Source organism: Aspergillus sclerotioniger, assembly GCF_003184525.1.
Source record: "Aspergillus sclerotioniger CBS 115572 chromosome Unknown BO94scaffold_23, whole genome shotgun sequence".
Lineage (NCBI taxonomy): Eukaryota > Fungi > Ascomycota > Eurotiomycetes > Eurotiales > Aspergillaceae > Aspergillus > Aspergillus sclerotioniger.
The window spans coordinates 136,430-164,290 of NW_020291013.1; the positions used below are offsets into that span (position 1 = coordinate 136,430).

At 56.5% G+C, this 27,861-nt stretch overlaps 9 protein-coding genes across 9 annotated transcripts; 4 read left to right on the forward strand and 5 right to left on the reverse strand.

Moving 5' to 3' along the window:
• Positions 1-779, forward strand: BO94DRAFT_164771 (uncharacterized protein). Its single transcript, XM_025605898.1, has one exon. The coding sequence runs from the start codon at positions 168-170 to the stop codon at positions 744-746; it is 579 nt and encodes a 192-aa protein (XP_025464937.1). The 5' UTR covers positions 1-167; the 3' UTR covers positions 747-779.
• Positions 555-5,428, reverse strand: spt6 (chromatin-remodeling histone chaperone SPT6). Its single transcript, XM_025610151.1, has 4 exons — positions 5,070-5,428; positions 4,829-5,002; positions 1,124-4,763; positions 555-1,063 (listed from the first exon to the last, which is right to left on the reverse strand). Exons 1-4 carry the CDS (start codon positions 5,241-5,243, stop codon positions 813-815), a joined length of 4,239 nt encoding a protein of 1,412 aa, XP_025464938.1. The 5' UTR covers positions 5,244-5,428; the 3' UTR covers positions 555-812.
• A 241-nt stretch (positions 5,429-5,669) lies between these two features.
• Positions 5,670-5,897, reverse strand: BO94DRAFT_537384 (uncharacterized protein). The gene has a single exon (XM_025612254.1). The coding sequence runs from the start codon at positions 5,860-5,862 to the stop codon at positions 5,683-5,685; it is 180 nt and encodes a 59-aa protein (XP_025464939.1). The 5' UTR covers positions 5,863-5,897; the 3' UTR covers positions 5,670-5,682.
• Positions 5,898-6,362: 465 nt separating this feature from the next.
• On the forward strand, positions 6,363-8,555 carry ste7 (MAP kinase kinase Ste7). Its single transcript, XM_025605899.1, has 4 exons — positions 6,363-6,829; positions 6,917-7,074; positions 7,158-7,695; positions 7,763-8,555. Exons 1-4 carry the CDS (start codon positions 6,542-6,544, stop codon positions 8,402-8,404), a joined length of 1,626 nt encoding a protein of 541 aa, XP_025464940.1. The 5' UTR covers positions 6,363-6,541; the 3' UTR covers positions 8,405-8,555.
• A 688-nt stretch (positions 8,556-9,243) lies between these two features.
• On the reverse strand, positions 9,244-12,121 carry BO94DRAFT_165102 (uncharacterized protein). Its single transcript, XM_025605900.1, has 2 exons — positions 9,942-12,121; positions 9,244-9,875 (listed from the first exon to the last, which is right to left on the reverse strand). Exons 1-2 carry the CDS (start codon positions 11,891-11,893, stop codon positions 9,485-9,487), a joined length of 2,343 nt encoding a protein of 780 aa, XP_025464941.1. The 5' UTR covers positions 11,894-12,121; the 3' UTR covers positions 9,244-9,484.
• An 844-nt stretch (positions 12,122-12,965) lies between these two features.
• BO94DRAFT_537387 (RPAP1 family protein) lies at positions 12,966-14,646 on the forward strand. The gene has a single exon (XM_025612255.1). It carries the CDS (start codon positions 12,977-12,979, stop codon positions 14,360-14,362), a length of 1,386 nt encoding a protein of 461 aa, XP_025464942.1. The 5' UTR covers positions 12,966-12,976; the 3' UTR covers positions 14,363-14,646.
• Positions 14,647-14,662: 16 nt separating this feature from the next.
• On the reverse strand, positions 14,663-20,895 carry BO94DRAFT_521568 (anaphase promoting complex subunit 1; the record flags this gene model as incomplete). The annotated part of the gene is made up of 2 exons (XM_025610152.1): positions 14,812-20,895; positions 14,663-14,751 (listed from the first exon to the last, which is right to left on the reverse strand). The coding sequence occupies exons 1-2, from the start codon at positions 20,864-20,866 to the stop codon at positions 14,663-14,665; spliced, it is 6,144 nt and encodes a 2,047-aa protein (XP_025464943.1). The 5' UTR covers positions 20,867-20,895.
• Positions 20,896-21,402: 507 nt separating this feature from the next.
• Positions 21,403-23,441, forward strand: BO94DRAFT_521572 (uncharacterized protein; the record flags this gene model as incomplete). The annotated part of the gene is made up of 2 exons (XM_025610153.1): positions 21,403-21,461; positions 21,524-23,441. The coding sequence occupies 2 exons, from the start codon at positions 21,403-21,405 to the stop codon at positions 23,439-23,441; spliced, it is 1,977 nt and encodes a 658-aa protein (XP_025464944.1).
• Positions 23,442-24,442: 1,001 nt separating this feature from the next.
• Positions 24,443-27,245, reverse strand: BO94DRAFT_165157 (translation initiation factor 2A). The gene is made up of 6 exons (XM_025605902.1): positions 27,118-27,245; positions 26,922-26,991; positions 26,775-26,846; positions 26,295-26,718; positions 25,991-26,219; positions 24,443-25,932 (listed from the first exon to the last, which is right to left on the reverse strand). Exons 1-6 carry the CDS (start codon positions 27,140-27,142, stop codon positions 24,710-24,712), a joined length of 2,043 nt encoding a protein of 680 aa, XP_025464945.1. The 5' UTR covers positions 27,143-27,245; the 3' UTR covers positions 24,443-24,709.
• Between the last annotated feature and the right edge of the window lie 616 nt (positions 27,246-27,861).

A 27,861-nucleotide genomic window follows, 5' to 3' on the forward strand; every position in this document is an offset into this window, starting at 1 on the left:
TTGTGTTTGTGTTTAAAAGGAGGGAGGCGAAGGAGAAGCGAAAGGATGGATCAGGCTGGCTGAGGCTCAGCTGCGGTCAGCAACGAGGCCGTGCAAGTCAACATACAAGGTCGATCATCACGCTCACCATTGGCTAGAGGGGGGAGGGGGCAATTGAGTTGGATGAGATGGACAGAGTGGGAAAAGGATTAAAGAGCGACAACTGCAGAAGGTGTGATGGTAGTAGTGGTAGTGGAGGTGGTGATTGTTGTGGTGGTGGTGGAGGAGGAGGAGAAGAGCGAGAGAGAGTTGGGGGAGGAGAGAAAGACGATGCGGAGAAGCCGAAGCCCTCCAGCGGCCGAGGGAATCCAAACAATAATGCCCGCTTCATTCACATGAAGGCCCGCTCAGCAATCATGGTTCGTCCCAAAGACTATTTATTGTTGATTGTCATTGTCTGGTGCTGGTGGATCCCCCCCGGGGTTCCATTGAAACCACGGAGAAAAGAGACGACATCGCGTGGCTTCAGGGGCAGGACAGGGCAGGGCACCGCGGAAATCACTTGCGCACATCAATTCAACTACAGTGGCATAAGGGTAAAGAAATACACAATTCGATTTGGTTCAATTCAATTCAAGTCCAGTCCAGTCCAGTCCATTCCATCAATTAAATCAAGCAATTCGTTTCTGCCCGCAACCATGCTCACGCGGATGCTAATCTGCTTTGTCTCAAAAAGAAATACACAAGAAAACGGCCAACCGGAATGATCCAGCAAAGAAGGTCCCAAGGAAAGAGGAATAAATATTACACAGGATACAGAGAAAGAGAGATCATCACCGCCGCTTGCCGGCCTGCATGTTGGTGAACAGCAGCTTGAATCCATTGCACAGCGCCCGCATGTCCGGATACGGATTACGCTGCAGCTCATAGCCCTGGGGAATCACCTTCACCGGCCAGCTGTGCAGCCGCGCATTCTCACCGGCCTTGAAGCACAGGAAGAAGTAGCCCGCATGTTTGGGGTCGATGCAGAAGGCATAGGCTGATCGCCGCGGGTTGGCCTTGGTGTACGTCTCCAACCAGGAGTCTAATTCCCTGTTAGTGAGAAAAGAAAGAAAGAAAGAAAGAATCAGAGGGGAACACTTACATGTAGCGTCCTTGTTGCCGTCTTGGTACTTCTCATGCAGCATCATCTCATCCACCTTCTTGGTCATCGCCTTGACATGGTTGAAGATCAGGTCGTCCAGATCGCTGTACGTGTACCGTCCGCCCACCTTCAGGGTCCGGCCCACCGAGAACTCGTTCTCCTTGTCCAGCTCCAGCACGTCGATATGCTGGAAGATGCCGTCGGCCACCTTCCACGTCACCGCCAGATGGTCCGGTCCCTTGGACGACGGCCGGATCACCACGTCACCTCGGCTCTGCGACCCCAGGAACTCCTCCGCCTGCGTCGAGTTGAACGGCCGGAACATCGGGTGCTTGATGACGCGCATCGTACGCCCGCCGCTCTGTGTCTTCTCCTGCTGCGCCTCCCGGTCCTGGGCCTCCTGTCTGTCATCCCACTCCCCTTGCAGCCGGTCTGGCGTCCGCGCCACCGGCCGGCTGACCTGCTCTTCCCGCAGCGACACGTTGCACAGGAAATTCTTGCGGTTCAGGAACAGCACCTTGGCCGGCAGCGTCTGGTGGATCTGGTACAGCGCCCGCACTGGGATGTCGTACCGGTCCGTCAGCTCCGACTCCGGCACCAGTGCATCGATGCCGCAGTCCAGCTTGCCGTCAATGTGGTCGTCCGTGATCCGCTTGATCGAGATGGGCACCACCATCCCCTCGGCCAGCGTCTCCGCCGTCTCGCCCGTGAGCATCGTGAAGATATCATCCGTGCTGAGGAAGACAAACTGCTTCCGCAGCTCTTCGTACGGCTGTTGCAGCTCCGCCCGAATCGTCTCCAGCGTCGCCCGCTTGCGCTGGTTCAGGTTCTTCTCCAGCTGCTCCGCGTACTCCTCTAGAATCAAATCGTTGACCCGGTCCTGCGCCTCCTCACGGAATAACTTGCGCACAATCGCCCCGGGGCCATTCTCGTCCGTCTCCGCCTTGATGTCCTCCTCGTCCAACTCCAGCGCATCCGCCGCCATCTTGCGCGCAATATCGTAGTCTTCAGGATGCACGCGCGTGTTATCAAGCGGGTCGGCATCCGGATCCGCGTTCTCGAAGTCGATGTACAAGAAGCTGGCGCAGTTGTTCCAGACCTTCACACCCATGGCCGGGTACTGAGCATTAACACCCAACAGTTCTGCCCGGTTGTTGACCACACCGCCGTTCATGTTCACGATCTTGAGCAGGTGCGCGGCCTTACGGGGACCCAGACCACAGACGTACGGCAGTAGGTTGGCCGTCGCCGAGTCCGTGACAGCTTCGTTAATGTCCACGCCCACCAGGTTCACCATGTCCACCAAGGCGGTTTCCAGCTGCTTCAGCAGCAGATCCTGGGAGACAAGCTGCTGCCCCGGCTTGAACTGGATCGACACGATGTCACGGCCCAGAGAGGCGTATTCCTTCAGGGGGCTCTGCAAGTATTTGGCCAAGGCCACGCAGTAATGGGTCAACGGGGCGAAGCTGGGATGGTCCTTCTTGGCTCGCTCACTGTGCTGGTAGAGCCGTGCCACCTCATCGTTGACAATCACGACCTCCAAGCGGTCGCTGACCTCCTCATCCCGATCATCGGTATAGAGGGCGCCACGCAGGTCCTGCCGCTCCACCACCTCCGTCAGGAGCTTGTACAGCCGACGGGTTTCCGGAGACATGCCGGAAACTCCGATGACATCGGGGCGACGACGGCGCACGAGCTCTCTGAAGGCGGCGACATCTTTGCCGTCGGCAATGCTGCGGTCGCGGTCACCGATGGAGAGGTCCGTGAACTTGCCGTTCTCCAGCACGCGTCCATCCTCTTCGACATAGGCCCAGTGGATGGGCTCGCGCCCAACCACGCCGGAGCCGGTAGAAAGAGTCAGCACACGCGGAACGGTTCCCAGAATCATGCCCTTGGGCTTGTAGGGAGCTTGATCCAGTCGCTGCGAGAATGCCTCCCGACATTCCTTGGCGACATGGTTTTCGCACTCCTGACGAATGTTTTCCTTGACGCTGCGGTTAATCAACCGCTCCAGCTTGCTGAGCGCTAGATCCAGGACATCGCGACGGGTGCGGTTCCATACGTCGGCCAGTTCACTATAGTTATCCGACTCGATGTCCTGGTATAGGCGTTGACGGAAGTTGTCGAAGTTCTCAAAGCGGACCTTGACCTCCACCAAACCCTCCTCCTCAGCCTTGAGCATGCGAAGGTACAGCTCGGGGCGACGGGCGATATCGCTGAGCTGCTGGTTCCGTAGATACTTGAATTCGTAGTACGGGTGCTGTTCGTCAATGCGCCGAAGACCCTTCTCCGTTCGGAAACAGTCCACTGCACCATTCATGTAGTAGGCTTGTCGGACCACCTTGCGCATCTTGGGGCTCAGCACGATCTCCTCGGCGAACATGGTCTTCGCGGCTTTGACCACATGGGATGAGCTGGAAAAGTCGGTGTCCACAAGCGAGTCTGCCAGGTCGTCGGGCCGCTCGGCCAGATCTTCTGTGTACTGGCGGCGGCCTTCTTTCAGGGCATTTTGCGCAAATGCATCCGCCGTGATGCCGAAGGCCCGGACGAGACCGTAGGCCTTGCCGTTCCGGACGCGCTCGAAGAACGTCTTGCTGGACGCTTTCCGGCGCTGGGTTTCCCCGTTGGCTTCCCCATTCATAAGCGTCAAGTCCCTGAGCTGAGACGCGTATTGGAAATGGATGTAGTCCTGGATGTCCTGCAGCTCCTCCATTGTCACCGCGACCGGAAGCATCTCTTCCACAGTCGTGTCATTCACGCTGAAGAGACTTTGTAGGTTGTCAAAGGTTTTCTGAATAGTGTTGCGCTTTTCCACGAGCGCCTTGAATTTGAGGTCGTGGTCAAAGATGTCCCAGAGGTCGGTCATATTCAGGAGCTTTTCCGCCTTGATGGTGTACTGGGTGGCGTCTTCATCTCCGTCCACGGGCACCTTTGCAGCGTGAATCATGTAGTCCTTCCGATGCTGAAAGATGAATGGCACTTCCCAATCGTCGGTGACAAGGAACTCCAGCACCTTAGCCACCGAGCGCTGGAAGGGCTCCCGCAGGTCCGGCTCGATCCGCTTCTTCAAGAGCATCAGATTGGAGATCCAGGCCGCCTCTTCGCGGAACTGCTCCTCGGTCAGGGCGACATTCCGGTAGGGCTTGCGGGCGATCTGATGTCGTTCGGGCTCGTCCAGCAGGCGAATCTGATTATCCTCCTCGGTCAACATCTTCTCCGCCAGCTGCGACGGCTCGAAGACATCCTTCAGATCCAAGTGCTTTTCATCGTCCACCTCCTGTTCCTCTTCTTGCTCTTCCATCTCCAGTGCGAACAGGTATTCGTTGCCATCTCCGAACGCGGCGCGCATATCTTCGAGGGCGTTCTCGTCCAAGCCGGTCGCATCGGTGACACCCAGACCGCCCTTGGAGGTGCGGGTAACCTCCAGGTCCTCCCGTTCTCGCTGAATTTCCTCATCTGAGAACACATCCTCCTCAATGAAGTCATCCATCTCGTCGTGCATGTGCCTCCGATGACCGGACCGCCCGTAGTCGCCAGCCGGCTCCTCATCTTCATCCGAATTGAAGATATCGTCAATGCCCTGAGACGCTTGCCGGAGATCGCGATCCTTGTGACCACGCTTTAGGCGCTTGAATTTGGGCTGGGGTTCTCGTTAGATTCGCCATGTGCGAAGATATGGAACAGTGGGGGCGGGGAACGGCATACTTCTGCGGCAGATGAAGACTGGTAGCTCGGGTTAAGCTCCCCGATGAGCTCCAGATCTTCTTCATCCAGATGCTCATCCTCGCGTTCGCGATCCCTCTGCTTTCGCTTCTCCCGGCGGCGCTCGGCGCGCTCTTCTATTTCCTCATCCTCGTCGACAATGAAACCCTCGCGGACCTAGGAAGCATGTCAGGTCAGTAGGGTTACGGTTATATGACGGCGCACAGGTGAGCAGAAAACATACTGCGCGGGCAGCTTCCTCATCGTCGTCGTCGTCCTCATCCTCTTCGCTAGAGTCGTAGTGGTTATTGGTGCCGGCACCCTCCCGAACTTCGCCCTCGTAGTCATCAGCGAGCTCCTCCTCATTCTCATCATCATCAATCATGGCCTCCCCCTCGACCAGGTCGCGAGCGCTCATTTTTAATTGTCGATGAATTCGTGGTTTCACAGCTCGGAGGTTAGAGAAAAGGGTCGGTGGATAAGAATTGGAGGCAAGGTAGGGGGAGGAGAGAGGAGAGAAAAGGAAACACGAGTCAGCACAAGAGAGACCGCCCTGAGAGACGGTAACACACCAGGCTTGACAGAGGAAGAGGCTGGGGGGGGGGATGAAGAAAGGATGAGAATAGGCAGCTTGGATGGAGAGACGAGATCGCAGCAGAGACGCTGTGGCGCGGGACGGCCTCACCGCCCGCCGGAGCTGTGGCTGGAAAGGGCGCTCACGTGGGGCACTAGTCTGCACCAGGCTAGTCGCTACGGGTGTGAAATGTGACCACTTGCGCAGATTGATAGAGTCATGTGATTTCTGCGCCCCTCGCTGAAACACTTCTGCCCATCCAGGCGATTATCTGCATTCTACATTATCGGATTTTTTGGAGACTATTACTGCACCGGGTCAGGAAACCAGATCTGACCTGGGTTAGGATGGCAGTCGTCTTGGGGGCGGACTTCTCGTCTTGGGTGCCGCGAGAATAGATAGATAGCCAGCAGATTGCAGACAAAGCGCGGTAGATACTAGATAGTTTGATAGTCCACGCCATCGCCCATCGCTTGTTTCATAGTTCTTCACTAGACTGGGTCGCTCTGTCTTTGTCTCAGATTCTCTCCAAGTAAGTGAAAAAAAAAAAAAAAAAAAAAGGATGGTTCCTGAGTCATCAGGGAGGGTTTTGTGGACATGCAGCGTGCCTGACACCGGCGCCTTCACAGTTCACAGGTCACTTTTGAGTGCTGCATCTCCTCCGCCCCAACTTCTCCTCGCAGCGTCCCTCCATCGCCCCGACTCATCACTCGCTCCTCATTCCTCTGTCGTCCCCAGTCCCCGATCGAGACCCTTCTCCTTTTCCACCCTCAGGTCCCGGTGACCCAACTCTCTCGAACGAGCGCCACCCACGGGGGTGAATCCCACTGCAGTGCCGGGGAGAGTTCGCATTGATCTGATCATTCCCCCCACCTGCTCTCAGTCCCGAACCTCACGGCGCTTGTCCGGTGTCTCAGCGTCCAATAACTCCCGCCTCTGCAGGCCCAACAAACAGACACTGGTCGACCTTTCTCTCTCACTGGCCAGCAAATCCATACTCTGGGTACCTTGACCATAAATTGGGCGGACAACACTTTGCTTCTGCCTGCTTCATTCCATATATCCTCCCCCTCTCGATCCGTCTTTTCGCCTCGTTCCCACCGCTCCGTCACGGTGCGCAGCATCGCCCCCGTTGCTTAGCCATGGCCGATCAATTCAAGGCGCGAACGCTCAAGCGCAAGAATGTCAAGGGTCTTGCCCTGAATGCCGCCCCAAAACCCACGGCCAATAACTCCGATGGCGATGGTCAGGCCTCGGGCGCCGCGGGAAATGGCGAAAGCAATCGTACCGATACCCTGGAAATCGGGCTCGAATTCCGACTTGATCTGCGTAGCGAGGATCTGGTAACCTTGAAGGAGCTTGGAGCAGGAAATGGAGGCACGGTCTCTAAGGTCATGCACGCCTCCACGAAGGTGGTCATGGCTCGAAAGGTACGCTGCCAGCGACCCTGATGGGCTGGGTGTAGCCGCAGCCGCAGATGCAGACGCAGAAGCAGCATGTGCTGACTGGCATCCTAGATCATCCGTGTCGATGCGAAGGAGAATGTGAGAAAGCAGATCTTGCGGGAGCTTCAAGTGGGACATGACTGCAATTCGCCCAACATTGTCACCTTCTACGGTGCGTTTCAGAACGAAGCCCGGGACATTGTGTTGTGTATGGAGTACATGGATTGCGGGTGAGTGAACCACTGAACCTTCTCCCCCTGCCAAGGTAGGGCTTGATCTCTAGGCCCAAACTTACTGAACCCTTGCATCATAGCTCGCTCGACCGAATCTCCAAAGACTTCGGCCCCGTGCGTGTCGACGTGCTGGGCAAGATCACCGAGTCCGTTCTGGCAGGCCTGGTGTATCTCTACGAAGCCCACCGCATCATGCACCGTGACATCAAACCGTCCAACGTTCTCGTCAACTCGCGCGGCAACATCAAGCTGTGCGATTTTGGCGTCGCGACTGAGACGGTCAACTCGATTGCAGATACGTTTGTCGGCACGTCAACCTACATGGCCCCCGAGCGTATTCAGGGCAGTGCGTACACCGTGCGCTCGGATGTGTGGAGTGTGGGATTGACAGTGATGGAACTGGCGGTTGGTCGCTTCCCCTTCGATACATCGGACTCGTCGGCCGGCGACCGCGCCAGTGCCGGACCGATGGGCATTTTGGATCTACTCCAGCAGATCGTCCATGAGCCGGCTCCCAAGCTGCCCAAGAGCGACGCTTTCCCTCCCATCCTGCACGAGTTCGTTGCCAAATGTCTCCTGAAGAAGCCCGAGGAACGCCCGACGCCTCGCGAGCTTTACGTATGTGCCTCCTTCTCCTGGCTGAGCAGCATGCTGTTGAGGGGATCTTGACTGACGCCCGATCTAGGACAAGGATGCTTTCCTGCAGGCCGCCAAGCGGACTCCGGTTGATCTCCAGGAATGGGCGATCAGCATGATGGAGCGACACAACCGTAAGTCGTACTTGGCACCTCCGCCGCCCAAGTCGCTCAAGGAAGAGCCTCCGGTGTCGCAGTCCACGCCATCCCCGAAGCCCCAGGCCAGCAGCAAGCCGGCTCGAACTCCTCAGTTCATCCCCGGTGCGGCCCCCGGCGACGTTCCCTTCAACAACATCATCAACAACAACAACAACAACATCGGCCGCGACAGCCCTTCGCACTACCAGTACAACTACCCCGCCAACCCGTCGCCTCGTCCGACCCGGTCGACGCGCTCACCTCCCATCTCCCTCGAGCATCTGTCGTTAGAGGATGAGTACCGGTCCGGCCGTCGTCCCTCGCGGACTCCCGTCGGGGGGGCGTCTTCTGCGCTGGAGCCTCCTATGCATCTGTCGATGGGGTCTCGCTCGGCCAGCTCGCACAATACAAAGTCACGAATGCCTCTGCAGTCGGCGGCATTGCCCGTGCGCGGGCCTCCCCCCAGCGGGCCTCCACCTCCAGCTCCTGGCAGCGGATCCTGGCAGCGCCAGCCGGGCTCCATGCGGGGAGACCATATGACGGGGGCTGTCTAGGCATCTTCCACAACATCTTCCCTTCCCTTCCCTTCTCTTTCCCTTCTTATTTTCCTTTAGAATCGCTAATCGTGGATGACGACCAAACAACCCACACCGCTGCTTGCTTGACCATGTATCCGACCCATTTATGTCCATGACACTTTTGCATCGGCAAGGCGTATTCATTCATTGGCCATTTCTTTCTTTCTCCTTTCCACAGTATCTTCTTTTCATCTGTTCATGTCCCTTCTTCCAAACACGTCTATATGGGTTACCTTTTTCTTTCTTCTACATATCTATCCATCTTCTAACTCGGCCAACTAACCAACCAAGTGTACCTTTGTTGCACTCTCTCTGTCTCGCTCTCTCGCTCTCGCAGCGGTCATGTTTCTGTTCGATAGCTTGGAAAGAAACACAGAAAGAAAAGGAGCAAGCACGATCTCAGCCGGTCGTACATATTGCATCCTATTTGGTAGTTTCAGTACAGAGCAAATAGACATGATTTGAATCTTCACTGAGCTATGTATTGACTGCATCGCGTTTCGAATAGGCTCATGATCTTGATGCTCATGATACGCGGAACATGGCTTACAGAAGTGGACGGGATTGCCTATCATGTGCCGGCTTCGTTTTCGATTCTAGGGAGTAGAAATAACCGTAGCAGCACTGCCTCCCATGAGGGACAGTAGCCGAACTGAAGGCAACAGATAGACACATTCAAAGCCAGACAGGCACACACAGAGCAAAGACACCGCACCGAATCATGCGGGTGAGACAACAAACCCATCACACCGTGCGAGAGACGTAGGAAATGGCGCCGAACGACATGGAACCAGTGGAGAAACATCACCCAACAGACATAAACAACGGAGACAGACGGCCAACGACCGCACGGACCTTACATCACCCGAACCCATTCTACTAATGCCCCTTCATCATTCCCCTATAACCCGGACCCGACGCCAGCGGAAAGAAAACCCATAAACCCAATCACACGCAGAATATCCTAGAGAATGGAAGAAGCCTGCATGTGTGAAGCCCGGCACGAAATACCCGTGGCGAAGACTGGGAGGAAAGGAAGGACATCAGCCAACCATCCTACTTCATCGTGATCTCCGGGCCACTCATCGGACTGGGCCCCGGGGGAGCAGGGGCAATATTAGGACGCGGCGCCAGTTCAACCATCGGATTCTTTCCTCCCCGCGTGCTGGTAGAGCCTCCACGGCCGGTGGCACCCCCTCCCCGTCCGTGCGAGGTCGCCGACGCGGCGTTGGCTCTCTCCTGTTCCGCCTGCAGACGGGCAGCCTTACTGATACGCGGCCGGCGAGTGGTGCTGCCTCCCCGAGACCCTGGGCCCCGAACGGGAAGACCGGTTTCTTGGGAAATCGGGACAGCTGCGGCCAAGGGCACCTGGTGATGGGATGACGGAGGCCCCCGACCTCGACCACCACGCCCGCGGCCACGGCCACGCTTGATTGTCCCATCGGCCCTATTCCTAACCGTTAGCATGCCGGACCAGACGAAACAGAAATTCGACTGAGACGCAGATACATACCGTTCAACCTGAACCTTCTCGCCCTCCGGCACCAGAGGCCCACTGTAGACAAAGAACCCATCTTTACTGGCGGCAGCCTGTTCCTGCCAGGCCAACTCACTGTCATCCACGAAAGGATCATCCCGGTCATACTCCTCCATTTTCTTCTTGCGGCGCTTCTTCTTCCCGTCTGCCGGATCCGCACAATTCGAGCGGGTCGGCGCGGCCATCGTACCCTCCCCGTCCATATCAGTATCACGGTCAATTTCCATGCTCAAATCCTCATCCGCGCTTTCCCCTGCGGAGAGACCCCGGCCACTTGCCTTGTCGTTCCGCTCTAAGGCGGCCCCTGCCGCCGCCACACGTGCAAGTCGCTCCTTGTGCGCAGCTAGACGGGGATGTAAGGCAGCAAACCCATATTGCTCCTCTGCTAAACGGGCGAAGTTGATGATCTGGTTCCCATGGCCCTTCAGCGGGACGTGCAAGACAATACTAGGCGTACGCCGGTTGCTCGCGTCTCCTGAGGATGAGCTGCCTTCCACACCAAAGAGGGCATTAGATATGAGTCCCGAGCCTTGAGGTAGTGCTGGGGCTTCCTTGGCTGCTCGGGCCGGTTTGGGAGATGGGGCTTTCGATGCAGGTACTGTCGAGGGGGATTTGGATTCCTTTTTCGTCGTTTTGGGAGCAGATAATGTAGCTGGTGTATCGGGCTCCACATCCATCGGTGTTGGGCCAGGCGAGGGCGGTCGGTTATTGGACGGAGCTGGGACTGGGGTGGGAGGTTGTGAGGCCGGAGGGGGAGCTGCAGGAATGGGCTTGGGCGCTGGGGCCGGAATCTGTGGTTTTTGTGGTGGCGGGGCTTGTATAGGTGCCGCATACGGTGACCGAAGGGCATAAGGCGAAATTGGTCGTGGTTGGGGTTGAGATTGGGGATGCGGTTGCGGCGGTGTGGGAACGATGGACGCGCCCACAGGAGATGGTGAGTAGCTGGACGCACCATGAATTGGAGAGCCATACGGACGAGAGGTATAGACTGGGGGCGAGGACGTGGTGGGCGGATCAATGATACTGGCAATGGCTGGCGAGGCACTGGCACGGAATGTTGGACGCGGGGAGGGATGGCGCGCCGGCGGACTGAAGGAGGTAGGCACCGGAGCCGGAGCTGGGGCCAACGTTTGAGTCGGTGCCGGGGCTATAGCAGGAGATGCAGTATCAAAGGCCGACCGAATGGGATCGAAATTCTGGCCGCTTGTTCTTTGCGGCGGGGGAGCGGGCGGCTGGGAATGCGGCCGCGGAGGAGGAGGAGGAGGAGGAGCGGATGGCATCAGGGCCGGATAAGACGAGACGAGAGTTGTAGGGGCCACCGACGGCGGGGTCGGATGGGCTGACGACGGCAGAGAGGGAGGATTCAAAAGACGATTTGTATTTTGAGACATCGATTCAGGATCCAATATTTGTTTCCGTGGGCTCGTTATGGGGGTGCTGGGAGCTGGACTCCTCGGGGCTGGGGCTAGAGCTGGAGCTGGAGCTGGAGCTGGAGCTGGAGCTACCGGGGCAGATGAGATGGCAGTGGTAGGAGGACTCGTCGCTGGGACTGGAGCAGCAGGCACGGCAATGGATGAAGGAGTAGGGACAGCAGCAGGCCGGGGACTCTGATCAGGTGTGGCTGCCTCCAACTTGGGCTTCTTGCGAGCGTGGGCGTGAGACGCGGCCGAAGTGGCCGGGCTGGCGAAGGTCGACGACGATTTCTCTCGCTGGCGACGGCTACCCCGTTTGGGCTCGAGTTTCTCCTCCTTCTCTTTTTCTTTTTCTCGGGATTTGGTGGTTCTGGCGGCTTCTTTCCGCTCAAGGTCGAGATCGTCTTCCTTCTTGCGACGCGACCGTCGGGTACGAGTTTCGCGGGCGGGATAATCGATGGGGGAACGCGACTCGTGTTCACCTGCAGCCGACAAGATGGATGGCTCTGTGGACATGGTGAAGGGGAGAGAGAGGGAGGAGGGGGCGAGGGGAGACGAGTCAAAGGTGGTGTTGCATCGAGTAAAAGGACGAGAGGGTGGCTGAGGAGAGGTTGGCGTGGGACAAACAGGCGACGGACGGTGTTTGGGTGAAGGAGAGGTGATGTTGAATGAGATCCGACCCGTGTACTCCAAACACAAATTAGGGGCCCCACAGGAATTGAATGTGGCAAGAATGGAGATGAAGAAAGGGTGGAAGAGGGTGGTGGTGATGAGATGAGGGAAGAAGATGGCGATGAATGGAGGAGGGAAAGGGAAGAAAGGAAGAGGAAGAAGGGAAGAGAGAAAGAAGGAGTGAGTGACGGGAGGTCAGGATGGGGAACGCCGGCCCAGCAAATGCAACAACCAAGAACAACACCTGCAACGGTTTGAAAAGGGGCGCGGCCGACCAGGGCTGGGCGTCTTCGCCGGCAGAATGAATGTCTTTGCTCCAGACAATACTAGTAATGAGGAGGATTCAGGAATTCAATGTTCCAGCCGACACCCGAAGAGCATGGGCGAGCAGCAGCCGGGGAAACCACTCGGCTGGGGGGGGCGAGTCGGCGGTAACGCTTCTTGTTCCTTGTCGGGCCCTTTTGATGGTTCGTTATCGCTTTTAGTTCCCTTCAGTCGCTGGCTTGGCCTGCCCCTCTGCTCGCCCCCTCCCCGCCCACCTGGGGGTCTCTCTTCTTCCTCGCTCGGTGTGGAATGATTGGAATCATCCTAGGGGTTTGAAAACCAGTTTGACTCTCCCGACGAACCCCACACGCCGCCCGGATGGGCATCAACGATGGGCGCAGCGCCTGTCTAGTTTCGATATCAGATGGGGTCACCTGATTCAACATGCCTTACCCAATCGGGGAGGGCAATCAGGTGAACCCCTAGTCCCGTCGGGGCCTAGCGCTCCCCACTTTAGCTTTTGAGCCGCATGATGACTCATCCTGCAGTGTCCCTGTGCGGGCTGACTCAGCGCTGACTCATTCTTACCTGCCGGGGATGGCTTCATTCTCGACCGTTTCGGCAGCTTTTCTTCCCCGCCAACCCCCCGCCACCCTCAACATCATGGCCTTCCGCGGCGAACGGTTCGTCCTGGACCTGGATTCCGATGATGACACCACTCCTGAAGCTCCCTACAATGCCCCTCCGGGCTCTTCGTCCATCTCCATCCCTGGGATGATCGGCGAAATCCGTGAACGCTCCCCCGCTGCGGCTCCCGCCCCGCCTACTCCCAAACCAAGCACCACCGGCTTCCCAGCTCATCGCCGTCGCGCCAAGCCATCAGCATTCAAACAGCGACGTGCTCCGGCTGCACCAGCGTCTGCCCCCTCTCCAGGCCCGACGGACGAGAAAACGGTCATCGCAGAGGAAAACGAGCGGCAGTTGGCATCCATGTCGGATGCGCAGATCCAACAAGAGCGCGAGGAATTGATGGAATCCATGGACTCCTCTCTACTAGAGCGCTTTCTCCGCCGAGCCCGTATCGATGCTGACGACACTATCGCCACCTCCAAGCCCGCTGCGTCGTCCTCCGCCGAACAACCAGCGGAAGCTGAGCCAACCCCTGCACCATCACCACCAGCAACTTTGATCTCTTCCCCTTCCTCCTCCTCCAAACCAACTCCCGCCAACGAACCCTCCCCAGACGACGTACCCCCAGCCCAAACCCCATCCGACCTCCACGCCGCCGCCGAGCTTCCGCCCTCCGGCAGCGTTCACTTCCCAGCACCTCCATCTCAGGCCTCACCCATGCCCAACCTCGACCCATCATCACCCTCCTTCCTCTCCGATCTCCAAACGCACTACTTCCCCAACATCTCCCACGACCCCGCCGCGCTCTCATGGTTGCAACCTCCTTCCGCAGACCCGGAAGACCCCGACTCGACATCGGCCTACCATCCCGCCAGCAACGCCGAGGCCGTCCACCCAGCCAACCTGCGCTTCTCTCTGCTCGGAACGGTCCTCTCCCCAGCAACATCTCTCTCCCTCCCCACAACCCTCGGTCTCCACCACCACGGCAAAGACCCTCACGCCGCGGGGTACACGATCCCCGAACTAGCCATCCTCAGTCGCTCCACGTTCCCCGCGCAACGCTGCATCGCATGGCAAGTGCTGGGCCGGATCCTCTTCCGGCTTGGAAAAGGCCAGTTTGGTGAGCGCGGTAGCCCCCTCGTCGAAGGACTATGGTCCGTTGTGGAACGCGAGGGCGTGGTGGCGGGTATGTTGGCGGAGGCGGACGGAGTCACAGCCGGGAGTCGCGGAGAGAAGGGCTCCACCGCAGAAGAAACCAAGGAATCATCTCAGGACAAAGAATCAGCAGGTACAGGTGCCAGCGGCCGCCGACAACATGCCAGTGCTACGGCGTGGGCTGTCGAGGGCGTCTGGTTATGGCAGATGGGTGGCGCCGGAGACCGGGGTGTGCTCAAGGAGGGCACTATTCGATCCCAGTGATTACTCACATCGACTGCTCTTATCAAAAGTTGCCCAAATTAATATGATCATGATATGATATGATGAGACGATGAATCAGTATTGTATTGGTATCACTCCCGCTTATCTATATTCCTCTCCCCCCCCCTCTTTCTCACATGGTTGGTGTACACCGTAAATCGCCCCATCCATGCAAACGACAATAGAATAAAGCCCTCAACCTAATCACACAGTCCCTCATATCATAAACAGAACTCCAGACAAGTCAAATCGAGTCAAGTCGTAAGCATATCATACATCCCCGCCAGAAACCACACTATCTCAATCATAATCCCCGATCTGCACTCCCCAGATCTTCCACCGCATTTCCTCAATATAATCCCGCCGCAGCCAGAGCCCATCAGACGGTACTATCTGACGAAACAGAGTCCCGTCCTCGGGCGTCTCAGGCGAGTCTTCATCCGCCAAACGGTCCTCAGCGGGGGTATCGATCCAGTTGAAGAGCAGACGGAGTTGCCAGATGCGGTCGCGGACTTCGTCGGGATCGGCGGCACGGCCACGCGCCGCTTGGATGGTGTTCTTGACGATGCCCTCGATGACGAGTTTACTGTCCACGGCGGATTGGCGGAGCCAGGGGGCGTAGGAGAGAGCGGTGGGGTGGGGATTGCGGCTGCGAGTGGGGAAGGATGAGGGGAGGACGAGGGCTTTTTCACGGACATCTAGGCCTTGTAGGGAGGGTAGATTGAAGATCCATTCCCACATGCTTTGGGAGGGGGATGTTGGGGAGCGGTTCACGCCGGCGGTGAGGAGAGTGGCGAGATTGGGCATTGCCGCGGATGGAAGGCCCTTGCCGTGGTTCGAGACGGAGGTGGAGGAGGGGAGGATGTCTTGTGCTTCGCTCAAGCCGGAGAGTGTTGAGACGAAGACGGATGAGCCGGTTGGGTTGTATGTGGCTTTCCGGCGGAGGTACACGGATTGGTCGCCCTGGCGGAACTTCTGACGCAGCTCGGGGTTGTTGGCGAAGTCAAGGACCAGTGGCCAATAGTCTGCATTGCGGATTTCCACCCTGGCGATGCCGCTGAGGTCGGGGAGCAGACAGGGCGCGCTGATCTTGCGGCTGATACCATCTTGGTTGGTCAAGGTGATGGGGATGGAGATGGGACGACGGGAATCGATGTCTCGGGGCACCAGACAACGGGGCTCCGCGGCTAAGACCCAGAGATGTCGGAAGGCTTGCAGGTGGCACTTGTTGTCGAGGACGGTTGTAGGGAAGATCGGATACAAGGAGCAGATCAGGGAGGCAATGGCCAGGTCTGATGTGCCGAGCGTGTAGCTTCCACCACCCAGAAACAGCAGACCCATGGCCATGTGCGCGGCCATATGGCTGCCGTACGGGGTATCGGCATCCACGCGGCCATGAAGAGATCGTACGCGGCGGAAGAGCGCCAGATCTCCTGTGCCTGCCATTACGGCGGCGGCGGAGAGGGCCACGACATCCTGGCAGTGTCGCACCGAGTTCCGGGCCAACTTCGCATCGTAGTTGACGGCGGGGAGCCTACAGATGCGGATGAATTGATCCAGATAGGCGAGCAACAGATCACGCACGGATGTCTGCGCAGAACCGGCGTAGCGAAGACCAAGCGTGAAGCAAAGACCGGCGATGATGTTGAAAAATGGCATGTCATCACTCTTCAGTCGACGGACTCCAGTCAACCGATACCGACGGCGGTAGACTTTGGGCAAGCTCTGCACGAACCATTCATCAGTAGGGCGGATATTGTCCCACATGATGACATGTCTGGCAAGGGTGCGCAGCAGGAACAGGTCCGGTCGAACGTAGTCGAAGCGCACCGTGGTGTCCGGGATATCGATCTTCTGGGCCAGGATCTCATCGTTAGTCTTCATGAAGATGATGGTTAGGGCAATTGTCGCCCCCGCCGTGGCCCGGTCCAGGACATGCGCGAGATCAACGTTCTTGGTGCCGACTGCCACGGCCAACAGCCTCTCGACGATGTGCATGTCGCGCATTCCTCGCAGATCTTTTCCTTTGGCCAGGTTGATAAAGCCCAGCGCGAGCCCGGCAGCCAGGCGGTATCCTTCGTCGCGCAGGTCCTCGTGCGATCCCTCCTCCTGCTCCACATTTTCGATTTCTGACAGCATCACTTCACTCATTCTCCGATGCTGGGATCCACAGTAGAGGAGTCCGATGCCCATGATGCCCGCCGTTTGCGTCAACGGCGACAGGTTTAGTTCGGCAGCCCCGACAGGAAGCATCCTGGTGACATGGACCGACAGAAGCCGGGTGATCAATGTGTCCATCGTGCCCAGATACGAGGCCGACAATCCGAGCAACAGCCCGATAGATGTCATGGTATGTTTGGGCGTCAGATATTTGAACGCCACCCATTTGGCCAAGGATTTCAGATGCCCATTCAACCCCAAGGCCAACAAAAAGCCAGCATGCCTGTTGGTAAGCTCCTGGGGCTTGTTGAACAGAATCCACGACGTATCAATGCCTTTGGAATTCTTCGATATAGCCAGACCGGTAGACACGCCATTGTGGAAAAACGCCCAACACACTTTCTCCTCGCTAAAGGAGGCCCGGTCCGCGCTGATAGTCACGTTCGACGGTTTCATGACACATTGCAAGGAAAACGAAGGGATTGGCAGTTTCTCGGTCAGCAATGGTAGTCGTCCACTGAAGCTCAACATTGCGCGACCTGTAGGAATAGAGAGCGTCCTCAGGGTCACCAGCTGCACCACTTCTTTCTGGGCCTCCAGCAGGTCCGAGTCGGTCCAGTCAGGCTCGGGAACGCACTCGGCTACAGGAGCTTTAGATTGGTTCAGCAATCGAGCAGCGTCGATAAAACGCTTATCCTCACGGAATATCAGTCTCGTCACTGAAAACCTGTCGGCCTCCGCGGAAGCTTCAAACGAATTGGTTGCATCAATGTCTAACGTGGAGGTTCCGATATGGTGGACATCACGCACCGCATCATGCGATACAGCCAGCTGCAACGGTGACGTAGCTGACGGAAGCCACGGCTTATTCTTGCTCACAGAGATGCTCAAATCTTCGCGATCGATGAGCTCAAGGAGCGTGGAGCCCCAGGATGTAGAGGCATGCATTTGTGACTGCATTATCGCTTCGTATAAGGGAGCACTGACACCTTCCGGGAAGCTCTCGATAGTACTTCTGGTGAATCCCCAACGATAGAGAAGCTTGATCCGATCAAGCGGCGTCGTGAGGCTATGCACTTCCGCAAGGTATCCATCCAATGCGAGTGTCCTGGGAGTGAGCGTGAAGCACTCTTTCCATAGCCTTCCTTTCTTCGGCGGCCTGTCCGGGCTGGTTACCAGGTTCAGAAGAGTGAAAAACGGCAGCGAAGTCTGGCGCCATGCATCTTCCAAGTGAGCAAAGATGGATGGAGGTGCGAATGGCTCACCGGGGACGTCGAGCATTGAGATGCGAGTCTCTTCGAAATGCCAACGGTCCATACTAGCCATCTCCATGCCAAAATAAGCGTCTTCGGCCCATGTCCAGGACTGCCACCCTACCCATCCGCCAATCTGAGCCAGGACTGGAGCCAGGAGACCCAAAGGCTTGCCTGATTGCTCACTATCGCAAACTGATAGCTTCTGCTCCTCGCGGAGAAGATGCAGCGCAACTAGTATGGTGCATAGTGCAGTGCTTCGGATGTTTTGGCTGAAGTTCAGTGCCGTGGGCAAATAGCCGCCTGAGCCTACAGTGGAGGTGCCCCGAGAAGTGCTCAGAAACTCCCTCGACAGAGCGATGCAACGAATGAGGTATGTGTTGGTTCGGCAAGTTGACCGGCTCAAAGGTGATTGATGGCTGTGGCTGACTTCACCATCTTCGGCATCTTGCTCAACCACCCACGCCCAGGAGCTGCTGGCCATCCACGGGGCCACCACGCCCCCAGAGCCGGATTCCTGCTCCAGCATTGTCTCCCAGCTCTCCAGGTCGACGTAGCTTCCACTACTTGACCTCAATAACCCCCTCTTCCGGCGCGACGGCTTGGCTGGTGTTCGCGGTTGCTCACTGTCGATAAACTGGATCGCCATCGAGAACAAAACTACTACCATGGCCGTCCATTCGAGGTCATTTTCATTCGTTTCTCTATCATGGAGCCATTTCATGGTCTCCCACCACGCAGCCAGAATACCGTCCCCGGCTTTCTCGTCAGAGATTGCAAACCGACAGACATTAAGCACACGCTTCACCAGTTCATTGCTAGGTTCCATTTGAACCTGCAGCTTCACTTTCTGATTCGCAGAATCAATCACGTCAAACTTCCCTCTGGCTCCGGGGTGGTCGAATCCAGTCACCGTGATGGATGAGTCGGTCATTAGTCGCTTCACGCCGCTTTCTCTTCGATGGTTGCCGGAAGTATTGGGATAGACACCGTATGCTTCATGCAGCATAAGTTTCCGGGGGACCTCGATGGTAGTTGGCTTGCTCCACGGCGTTTGCAATTGTATTATCTGCTGGTCATCATCCGTCTTCTTCAGGGTCAAGATTCTTGAGATCCCTCCGTCAACAATCTTACAGGCATCCCATATATCTGATGAATGCTGGATCCCAGAGGCCTGGACAAGTATGGAGCGTTCTTCGGATAGAGCGCTTTTCTTGGGCTTCTTGGAGAACACCACATCCTTCTTGGGGATTGAAACCTTGTCGACCCGTAGGTTAACGACCGTCATCGATCTCGCGTCCTGATCCACCAGGTAAAGCGCCAACGCCACAGAGTTCCCAGTTTGCGTACTTCCGTACTCTGACGGGACCAGTGTCATGATTTTCAGTCTCCGTTGTGATTGTTTCGACGTGGCCGGAGTCTGGAAGGTAACCGAAAACTTCGAAGAAAAACTGTCGACCTTGGAAAAAAGCACCTCCTCGGGCAGGCCAAACGCCGCATGATTTAGATCCATATTCTCAAATCCTTCAAACAGACTTTCATTATTCAGTTCCTCAAGGAGTCGATCAACCGGTGCGTCAACAAAGCTACTGGTTGTGCTGTATACTGAGCCGTTTCCCGGTGGCAGCGAACCTCTTGGGTTGAAGCCAAAGCTACCCCGGGTGCTACCTGCTCCTAGAGATTGCCGTAGGCCACCGTGAGGCATGGGATTCGATTGACTGCCTGTAGCTAGATCGGAAAACGCAATCCTATCCTGGCTGGTTGCCAGATCTGCGCGCGCAAGTAGAGAGCTCACTCGTCTTGATGTCTTTAGCGGCACTCCGATGTCCCCGAAATCCTGACCTAGCTTGGAAGCCAGATCATCCTCGTCTGCCTTGCCTTCAACTGAATACTGTGAAAGAGATCGCCCGGACGTGTTCCACCCATCACTTCTAGGACCGAAGCTCTCTCTAGTGCCGGACGGGCGACCAGCGGGAGTCGTCGTCCCTGTCGTCATTCCAAAGTGGGAACTACGTCGCTTCGAACGAGTACCCCCCGTGTCTCTTCTTTCCTTCTTTTTCGACGAGGGTGCGGCTTCGTCTTGTCGGTAGCGAGCCGTCCAGATAGTGTACAAGCCGGTGTTGATATTCACAGTCACCACGAGGATCAAGGGACCAATGGCTAGACCTCGGCCACAGCTAGAAAGCTCATCCTTTGGAGACACGTAAACAATCGCATCGGCGGGATCAAGCACGTCCAGCCCAGAAGGTCTGGTCGTGACACTGGTCTGTAGCCAACGAGAGGACTGGTTGGTCACAACCAGACCCATTTCGGAGTGGGGGTCCATAAGAGAGAAGACTCTCGGCATGTCGGCATGCTTGCCTGGCCGTGACTTAGGCTTTGGAGCCGGGGAAATCATCAAGGATGGGCGCTTCGATTTGCCAGAAGGCTCGGGTGGCACGGGTGGCGCGGATGGCAGCGATGACGCAAAAGAAGGCGGAGGGGCCTTTGGCACCGGCGGGTTGGCTTCCCCTTCATGCAGTTTCCTCTGAATCAGAAGTCCCCTGGGTGTTGCGAACACGGAATCAACCTCGAACGGTAGGGGAACGACATGGCTGTTACCGGCAAGGAAGAAGATATGAGCCTGGGATTTGAGAACCACCACCAATGCTCGAGCATCGTTTGATTCTGAACCGCTGGCACCGTGGCCTTCTCCGCCATCCTGGCCCAGTCCTCCACTGAGCTGATCGTGCGAGCCCCGACTGCGACCTGAATCGGTGCCTGTTTGCGCCTTCTCGCCCGATGTAGATTTCGAAACACTCGAGTCGGATCGCTTGATCTTTCCCACCGCAAAGCTCGTCAGTAAGACGTGTCTGATCTCCTCTTTTTCTAGATCTAACCGGAACACTCTCTTGACGACCCCGGCTCGAGACCAAACCGCGCAGCTCCTAGTCCAAACAATCTCATCTTCGACGGAGCCGTTCGAGTCTCGGTCAACACTCGTTGTCCATGAGTAGAGATCATCCGAGGGATCCACGGGCAGGAGCCCTTCTGCGACAAGGAATGCGATGGCCGAGGGCTCATGCAGGCCAAGGGATCGAACTGTAGCCATTATCGGGATATGTCGTCAGGCAAAGGGGGAGAATTTCTGGCAGGGTGGGCCAGAGGCAATATCATGCCCATTGTCAGGTCACACCATCGACTGAGAAGACGGGGAGGTAGATGGGGGAGCGGCACTTGTCAAGTCCAAGACACTGGAGTGGTGTGTTGTTGTGATTGCTGTAATTGCGGCTTGAGGGGAAGCCATGGAACCATGAAGCTGGCTGTTGCTGGAGACGCGCTGGACGCGGCGGGCCAATAATCCAGCGGCGGCTTTTTTTCCTCCGCGGCCACCCCAACTTCTGTCTCTGCCATCTATCTTCTCCTCCTCCTCCTCCTCCTCCTCCTGCTGCTGCTGCTAACCCATTCTTCGCTGTCTTTCTTCACCCCTCACCCTTCCCTTGTGGATGATTCCCCCAGTCTGAATTCAGCTAGAGGTTTCGTCATATCTCTCTTTGCTTCTCCTGGTGCTACTCACTTCCCCAGTGGGCGGCATTGGTCTCCCTTTCAGCTTTGCTCGTAAACATTCAAGCAATCACCACCAGGACAATGCCTTCCTTTCCGTCTAGGCCGCTGGTAAGGCCTCGGGATGACGGCTTGCAGCTAAGGTAGACCCCAGTTCTATCCCATCCGAGCGATTGTGTGCTTACTCGATGTCCTCTTCATCTAGCTACCAACTCCCTCACCGCGTGCACACGGCTAAAGGCTACCCCCTCCTCGCCCCCAATGGCTCATCCATCATCGTTTACGGTTATGAAACTGGACTGAAAGTAATATGGAGAGGAGGAAGACCGTTCTCAAACGAGAAGTCTTCCACCCCAAGAGTAGACAGGCCGCGGAAACCCAGCAACGCCAATGATGATGCGGTCATGATCATCGACTCCGATGACGAGAGCACCGCGGAGACTCAGCATACTCAGCAGGATGAGGAGCCGGACTACCAGTTTGAAGAAGACGAATCCGAGGTGGATCCGATTCACCCTTATGAGGATGTACTGCGCCAGATCGACATACCCCTTGGGAGTAGAGTACTCGAACTGGCTGTACCTCGCATCCTACCCGAAACAGCGCGCTCCTCGCTCGATCCATTTCCCCCAGCCTTGACGAAGGACATTGTTGTCGCAGCTGTGTGCGCAGACTATTCTACCCGCATCGTAACTCTGCCTCTGTTGCCCCCCCACCCTACGCAGAGTGAAATTGGAATCCAGACGGTCTCAATCAGCGGCGGAGTTTCTCACCAGGAGACACCCAGGGGAGTCAGTGCGACCTTTACCTATCAGGAATTCGATCAACAGGATCAGGATTCTTCTCGAACCCAAGGTGCATCCCGCTCGAGCACAGGCAGGTGGGATCTTCTCGTCGCAACACATTCTGCCGAATCGTCGGGTCTTCTCATCGTCCATCGGATCCCGATTACAGAGGAGGAAACGGCGAGCGGTGCTGTATATCATCTGCGCGATGATGAAATTGAGACTAGGCGACGGTACTTGCCAGCCCCTGCGGTGAACGTCTCATTCAATCCGTCCGGCTACCCAGCACCACGACACTCCACGTTGCTTGTCGCATTCCATAGCGGGTGTCTCAAGATATACTCCTGCTTCACTGTGAAGCCACTCAAGGCCTCGCGAAGGTCGTCCGCTCCCCAGAGCGACTTTGAGACGTCAGAGACGGAAGGCAGGTGGTTGATCAGTCTTTACCCTGGTTTTGAGCAGTCTGCTTCGGGACTCGCGCGGCGGAAAACCATCATCAACGCGGAATGGGTGCTCGGGGGACGTGCCATCTTGGTCCTGACGTCAGATGGGGAATGGGGGGTCTGGGATATCGAGGGGGCCGGCCCTGGGACCATCAAAGGCCCACTTCAGCGTCAGTCCAGTGTGCAGGGGGTGACTGGAGGTTCTTTGACCGCGTTTTCCGTCAGCGGTCGGATCTTGAGCCCTTTGCCTGGCGCCAGCCGTTCCGAGATGAGTGGACCAACCTTCGAACAACGACCCAGGTTCGCGCCCTTGACACCATCTACGAAACGGTTGCGTGAAGATACATTGCTAAAGGGCGGCTCCACTGGAACAGCCAGCCCTTCCCTTAGTGGAGCTATCTCGGTGTACCAGACTAACTCCTGGAAGGATGCACTGCCCGATGAATCGATCTTGCTGCAGCATGGCGACCAAAGCGCGGTCATCCCCAGTCTACTATCTTTGTGGCGCAACACCGTCAAGGCCAGTGGCACGTTCGATGCGTCCAATCGCTGCCGGGTCTCTCCCATCCAAGATATATCGTTGATGGGAGAACGCTTGAAAGGAATCGGACACCTCCCGGCGGCCTCCCGCCATACTTGCGGGCAAAGCTTCGATATGCTTCTAACCGCCGAACACCGGGTGGTGATTCTCGCCCCGAGACTAACTGAGCCACAGCCCGCCCCTATCCCTCGAGCGCCACTCGTTGAAACGTTGACTACGGAAACGGATCAGCAGATGCTTCAAAAGGGACAGCTCGGTGTTGACGGAATGGACCGGCTACTGAGTGGCATGGCCAGCACGAAGCGATCCCTCCGCATAGGGAGCCCAATCAAGCGCGCGCGGATCTTTACTTAGGCAGACGACATCATCAGCACAACAGCAACATCAATCCTTTACAGCATCAAATTGAAGCATCAGCGTTGTGTGCAGCCGCATGACTCCTCCCAAACATGTTCCTAACAATGAAGCTGAGATCAAGAACAGAGATACCCATCATCAAACACCGTCCCTTCCTCATACTTCGCTTTCCTCTTCCTTCGTCTGTAACCCCAATTCGCGCTGCAAGGTGGAGCGCAAGGCGAGGTCCATGCCTTGAAATCCCTTCGGTCGTCTTACATACCTACGCCTCTGCGTACGTCTGAGATGATCGAGGGGATAAGCTCTGTATCGGCTGCGAGACATCAATCACGGGCATCCTTGCCTACTCATCCCATTCATCACCCGTCCTGGCTCAGGACAATCAATCCACCAACCGGGTCAATCAAACCCAACCCTCTAGTCCCTAACGTCCGGGATGAGTTCTCTGCTCCTGCCCTCCCTCTTCCTCATGGCTGATGCTGATCTATCTGTCTGTCTGTCCATGCGTTCTCGCAAAGGATGGGATTCAATAACTCTTTTTACCTACTCATTGGGTCATCTTTATCCGGTGCTGCCGTATTGGATGGGGTGGCTTCAGTAAGAGGCATAGGAACTGATCCTATCCTGGACGGCCATGGAAGTTGCCACATCAGTATCAGTTGTGAGTAGATTGAGAGGCCAGCCGACTTGGGGTTTGGGGGGGAGAAGTGAATTGGTATCGATGGGAACATCCGAGTAAATCTCCACACGTACAGATCGTCTATCGTACGTATAGCTATATAGTCATGAGGAGACGTAGTTTGTAGATACAACAATCCATTGATAGTTCATTGAGATCATCCACTTCATTGTTTCGCCCTTAATCCTTCAGAGACGCATGTGACAGAACGGTAATGGCATTCATCCGTTACTGCTTACCGAAGAGAGGAAGGAATGGAGTAAAGGTAGGAGGATAGTAACATCAATATTCTTTTCTTGGCTCTTTCAGTGTATGTATATACAATATACATGGTCAGTAGATAAGACACTCTTGCATGAGGCACCTCTTAACACGCCATCCCCAGAGATCTTCTCAACAACATCCAAATCACAGAAGATTCTAACTCCACAGCAGACAGACCAGACCATCCACTGGACAATATGTACATACAGGCAGTCAGGCAGAAGCCTGGACCAGTCGATAAAACAGGAAAACGCCAAAGCCGCTAATCTGTGCGCATATTTCCAAATGGGTGTATCCATAGTCATGACCAAATGGCGCGTATTTATCCGCTGAAGCCCAGGCCGTCCAACTCCTTGCGTACCGCCTCCTCGGTTTGAATCTTCTTCATCTGCGTGTCCTCGAGCTTCTCGCCACCGGCAAGACGCATTTTCAGCTCGTCGATCGCCCGGATCTTCTTCAGAAGCCCGCGAATCTTCTTGTCCTGCGCAGTAGGAGCACCGCTCGCGTCGGCTGCAGCCTCAGCCGCCGCCGCGGCAGCGGCAGCAGCAGCAGCAGCGTTGCTAGCATTAGCATTCGCCTTGGCCGAGGGCGCCGCACCATTGGCTTGGCCACCATTCTTACGCTCATTCTGGCCCTTGGACCGGTTGCGCTCATGATGGCCCTTGTCGCCGCGACGGTTGGGGCTGGCCTCTTCGTCCTCGCCGTCCTTCTGCTTCTTGGCCTCACGCTTCTTCTTGTTGCGCGCGGCCGACTTGGACAGCTTCTCCGGTTGGTCGGCACCGGGGGGCAGAGCAACGCCTCCTCCAGGAGCGGCTCCCGGAGGCAGGAATTCCTCGGCCGGCTCGGCACCGGGGACCTCACGTCTGCGCGTTCTGCCGAATCCATTCGTAGTGTGAACGGTGGCACCGCCGCTGGCACCATCCCGGATAAAGACCGCGCCACCCTGGTCCTCGCGCTTGAACGCGAGGGGGGTGAGCTGACCACGGGCACCGGGAGGACGATACGCACCCGCGGGCTTCACCGGGGCTTTCTTGGTGCTCAGATAGGCGGCAGCAGAAGGGTGTGGGGTCGGAAGGGGGTTGAACGGGTCGCCCAGGGGATGTTGGGTGAGCGACTGGGGCCGCCAGGCCACATCGTAGAGCTCGTGCATCTCTTCGTTGTACATCAGAGCGCCGCTGACATGCCAGATACGGACGCCATTGTCAACCCTCAGGCGAGGACTGGTAGTGGCCGTCAAGATGTACTGGCCATCGGGCGACCAGTTACACACGCTGGCATTAGAGGCTTCGACGGTGGCGATCTTATGAAAGTTCTTGTCCATGTCGTAGATGTCCATCTGGCCCGCCAGGTTACCGAAACCGGCCACCAGCACAAACCGTCCGTGGGGCGAGAAAAGGATCGTGTTCCGGGGCGCCAGAGCAAAGGTATGCTTGGGTACACCACGGAAGTTGAAGATTGTAGTCTTTGCCGGCATGTAGCCGTATACCACACCGAACTCCTTGGAGTTGGGAGACCAGGTCACATCGTGAATAGGGCCCTCCTTGTCTACTCGACTGTTAGTATGTTTCATCTTTGACCGATGCTGCATCTGCATATCACGTACCCAGATCCACACGGGAGTCAAAGCCACCACCAGCACTAAGCAGGTAGAGAGTCGTCTCGCCGTAGTAACTCTTGCCCGACCGATCCACGTCCGTCTGCGCGAGCACGATCAAAGTTGTGCCCTGCTCGTTCCACTTCAGCTGGACCTTGTCGCCCTTGAAGAAGGTCTTCTGCGAGACCGGCGATCCAAACTGAGGCACCAAGAAGACCTTGACGGCAGCGGGTTGGCCCTAAACAGCAAGGAATCTGTCAGCCCTGGAGAATAACATACTCATAACAGCAAGTATCACTTCTATTTCACATACCTTACGCTCGGGGATGAAAACGGCCACAGAATGGTTCTTGCCGGGCGCGACTGCAAAGTCGGTAACCCCCTCCACACGCAGTTTGTTCCAGACCTGAGACAGGTTCTCGCTCTGATAAAATTGAACCTCGTTGGTGACGACCCGCGCACAGTAACGCTCATCGGAGGTGTATTGAAGATTCCAGCCGGTCTGCGATTTCTGGACGAAGCTGCCCACAACCACGTTCGCATCTCCGTTGCTGTCGGAAGACGACTGCACAACCTGCCAGACCTTCAGGTTCTTGGTGGTATCGCCGTTGGCGTCCTTCGTGGGGCGTTGCCAGGTGATCAGGTAGGTCCCGAGCGGCGAGAATCCTAGCTCGAAGACGTTGTCGGCAGTGATCGTGGAAACAATAGTTCCGACAGAAGGATCGACGATAGTGACCCTAGTGGACAACCTGTAAGTCTCCTGCTTTCATTCGGTGGAGGTCAGGTATCATACTTCTCCGGGGAAGCCCATGCGAAATAACGACCACAGGGAGAATAAGCACTACAACGAAGGTTTCCTTCGGGCCTGTAACACAACAACATGCGATCAGTAACTATACACGGCAGGGAAAGATTCGTGGGGTTTATTTATAATGCATACTTTTCGAACCCCGACAAAGGCTCATAAACTGGGGCCGCATCTAAGATGCCAATGCCCTTAACCGTACGGTCTGAACCCAATTAGCCATGCCCTCAAGCCATCAGAGGTCCCCAAACCACTATATGAAAGACTAGATCGGAGAGCTCGCCCAGGTGAAGGGGGTGATTGGGGAAGAGGGGAGCAGGAGCACACTCACAAGCAAGCTGGGTAGGAGCTGCCATTTTGAATCTCTCAACGTTCACGTTGGTCGGACGAAACCCGATTTCACGAAAGCCACCAAAGTAGCTAATTGCGCGTGCGGATGGTGATGCGATGGCCCAGGAAATTCCACAAATCCTAGGGGACCCAGTGCTAATGTGAAACGTTCCCCGCCACTTAGGTTGTGTAACAGGGTAGCAGAAAAATTCCACGGGAGTTCTCCAGACAATCTAAAGAAGATCGATCGAGGGGAAGACGGGAAGATTGACAGAGACGTGAAGCGTGGCGAGATGTTTGGGGGGGTTTGGAGGCCGCGACACACACACAAAGACGGCGGATTGGCAGCGAAGCTTGGCGGGATAGAACGAATGCCTCAGTCGAGTCTCCGGTCCAAAGGGATTCTCGATGCTTGACAAGTCAATGCCAGCAATGACAGGGACAGGAAGACGGTCGGGGTCGGGGGAAGGACGAAGGGGTGGGAGGCGAAGAAGAGGAGGAACGAGAAGAAGAAGAGGAGAAGGAGGAGAGAAGAGAGAAGAGAAGAGAAGAGAGGAAGAAGAAGAAGAAGAGAAAGGCGAGCAGAAGACTTGGGGAGAGGCCCAGAGAGGCTCTAAGGCCGCGATGGGCCCCTCCCATTGGGCGGTCTCGGCCCCAGTCCTGCAACAGCTGCCCATTTTCTTGCCCCAAACCTGTCGGTCTTCTTCTTTTCTTACTTGTGCACTTCAGTTATGGTGAAGGACGT

What these genes read in the sequence shown, in the direction of transcription:
- BO94DRAFT_537384 (XM_025612254.1), bottom strand. Translation starts at nt 5,862, where the DNA reads ATGGCGTGGACTATCAAACTATCTAGTATCTACCGCGCTTTGTCTGCA.
- BO94DRAFT_164771 (XM_025605898.1), top strand. Translation starts at nt 168, where the DNA reads ATGGACAGAGTGGGAAAAGGATTAAAGAGCGACAACTGCAGAAGGTGT.
- spt6 (XM_025610151.1), bottom strand. Translation starts at nt 5,243, where the DNA reads ATGAGCGCTCGCGACCTGGTCGAGGGGGAGGCCATGATTGATGATGAT. An exon ending in AGTCTTCATCTGCCGCAGAA is followed by an intron (nt 4,764 to 4,828) that starts GTATGCCGTTCC and finishes CGAGAACCCCAG; the next exon opens with CCCAAATTCAAGCGCCTAAA. An exon ending in CGGCAACAAGGACGCTACAT is followed by an intron (nt 1,064 to 1,123) that starts GTAAGTGTTCCC and finishes ACAGGGAATTAG; the next exon opens with ACTCCTGGTTGGAGACGTAC.
- BO94DRAFT_537387 (XM_025612255.1), top strand. Translation starts at nt 12,977, where the DNA reads ATGGCCTTCCGCGGCGAACGGTTCGTCCTGGACCTGGATTCCGATGAT.
- BO94DRAFT_165102 (XM_025605900.1), bottom strand. Translation starts at nt 11,893, where the DNA reads ATGTCCACAGAGCCATCCATCTTGTCGGCTGCAGGTGAACACGAGTCG. An exon ending in GAGAAGGTTCAGGTTGAACG is followed by an intron (nt 9,876 to 9,941) that starts GTATGTATCTGC and finishes GGTTAGGAATAG; the next exon opens with GGCCGATGGGACAATCAAGC.
- BO94DRAFT_165157 (XM_025605902.1), bottom strand. Translation starts at nt 27,142, where the DNA reads ATGGCAGCTCCTACCCAGCTTGCTT. An exon ending in AGCTCCTACCCAGCTTGCTT is followed by an intron (nt 26,992 to 27,117) that starts GTGAGTGTGCTC and finishes AATTGGGTTCAG; the next exon opens with ACCGTACGGTTAAGGGCATT. An exon ending in TGACTCCCGTGTGGATCTGG is followed by an intron (nt 25,933 to 25,990) that starts GTACGTGATATG and finishes ACAGTCGAGTAG; the next exon opens with ACAAGGAGGGCCCTATTCAC.
- ste7 (XM_025605899.1), top strand. Translation starts at nt 6,542, where the DNA reads ATGGCCGATCAATTCAAGGCGCGAACGCTCAAGCGCAAGAATGTCAAG. An exon ending in ATGGAGTACATGGATTGCGG is followed by an intron (nt 7,075 to 7,157) that starts GTGAGTGAACCA and finishes CTTGCATCATAG; the next exon opens with CTCGCTCGACCGAATCTCCA. An exon ending in CGACGCCTCGCGAGCTTTAC is followed by an intron (nt 7,696 to 7,762) that starts GTATGTGCCTCC and finishes CGCCCGATCTAG; the next exon opens with GACAAGGATGCTTTCCTGCA.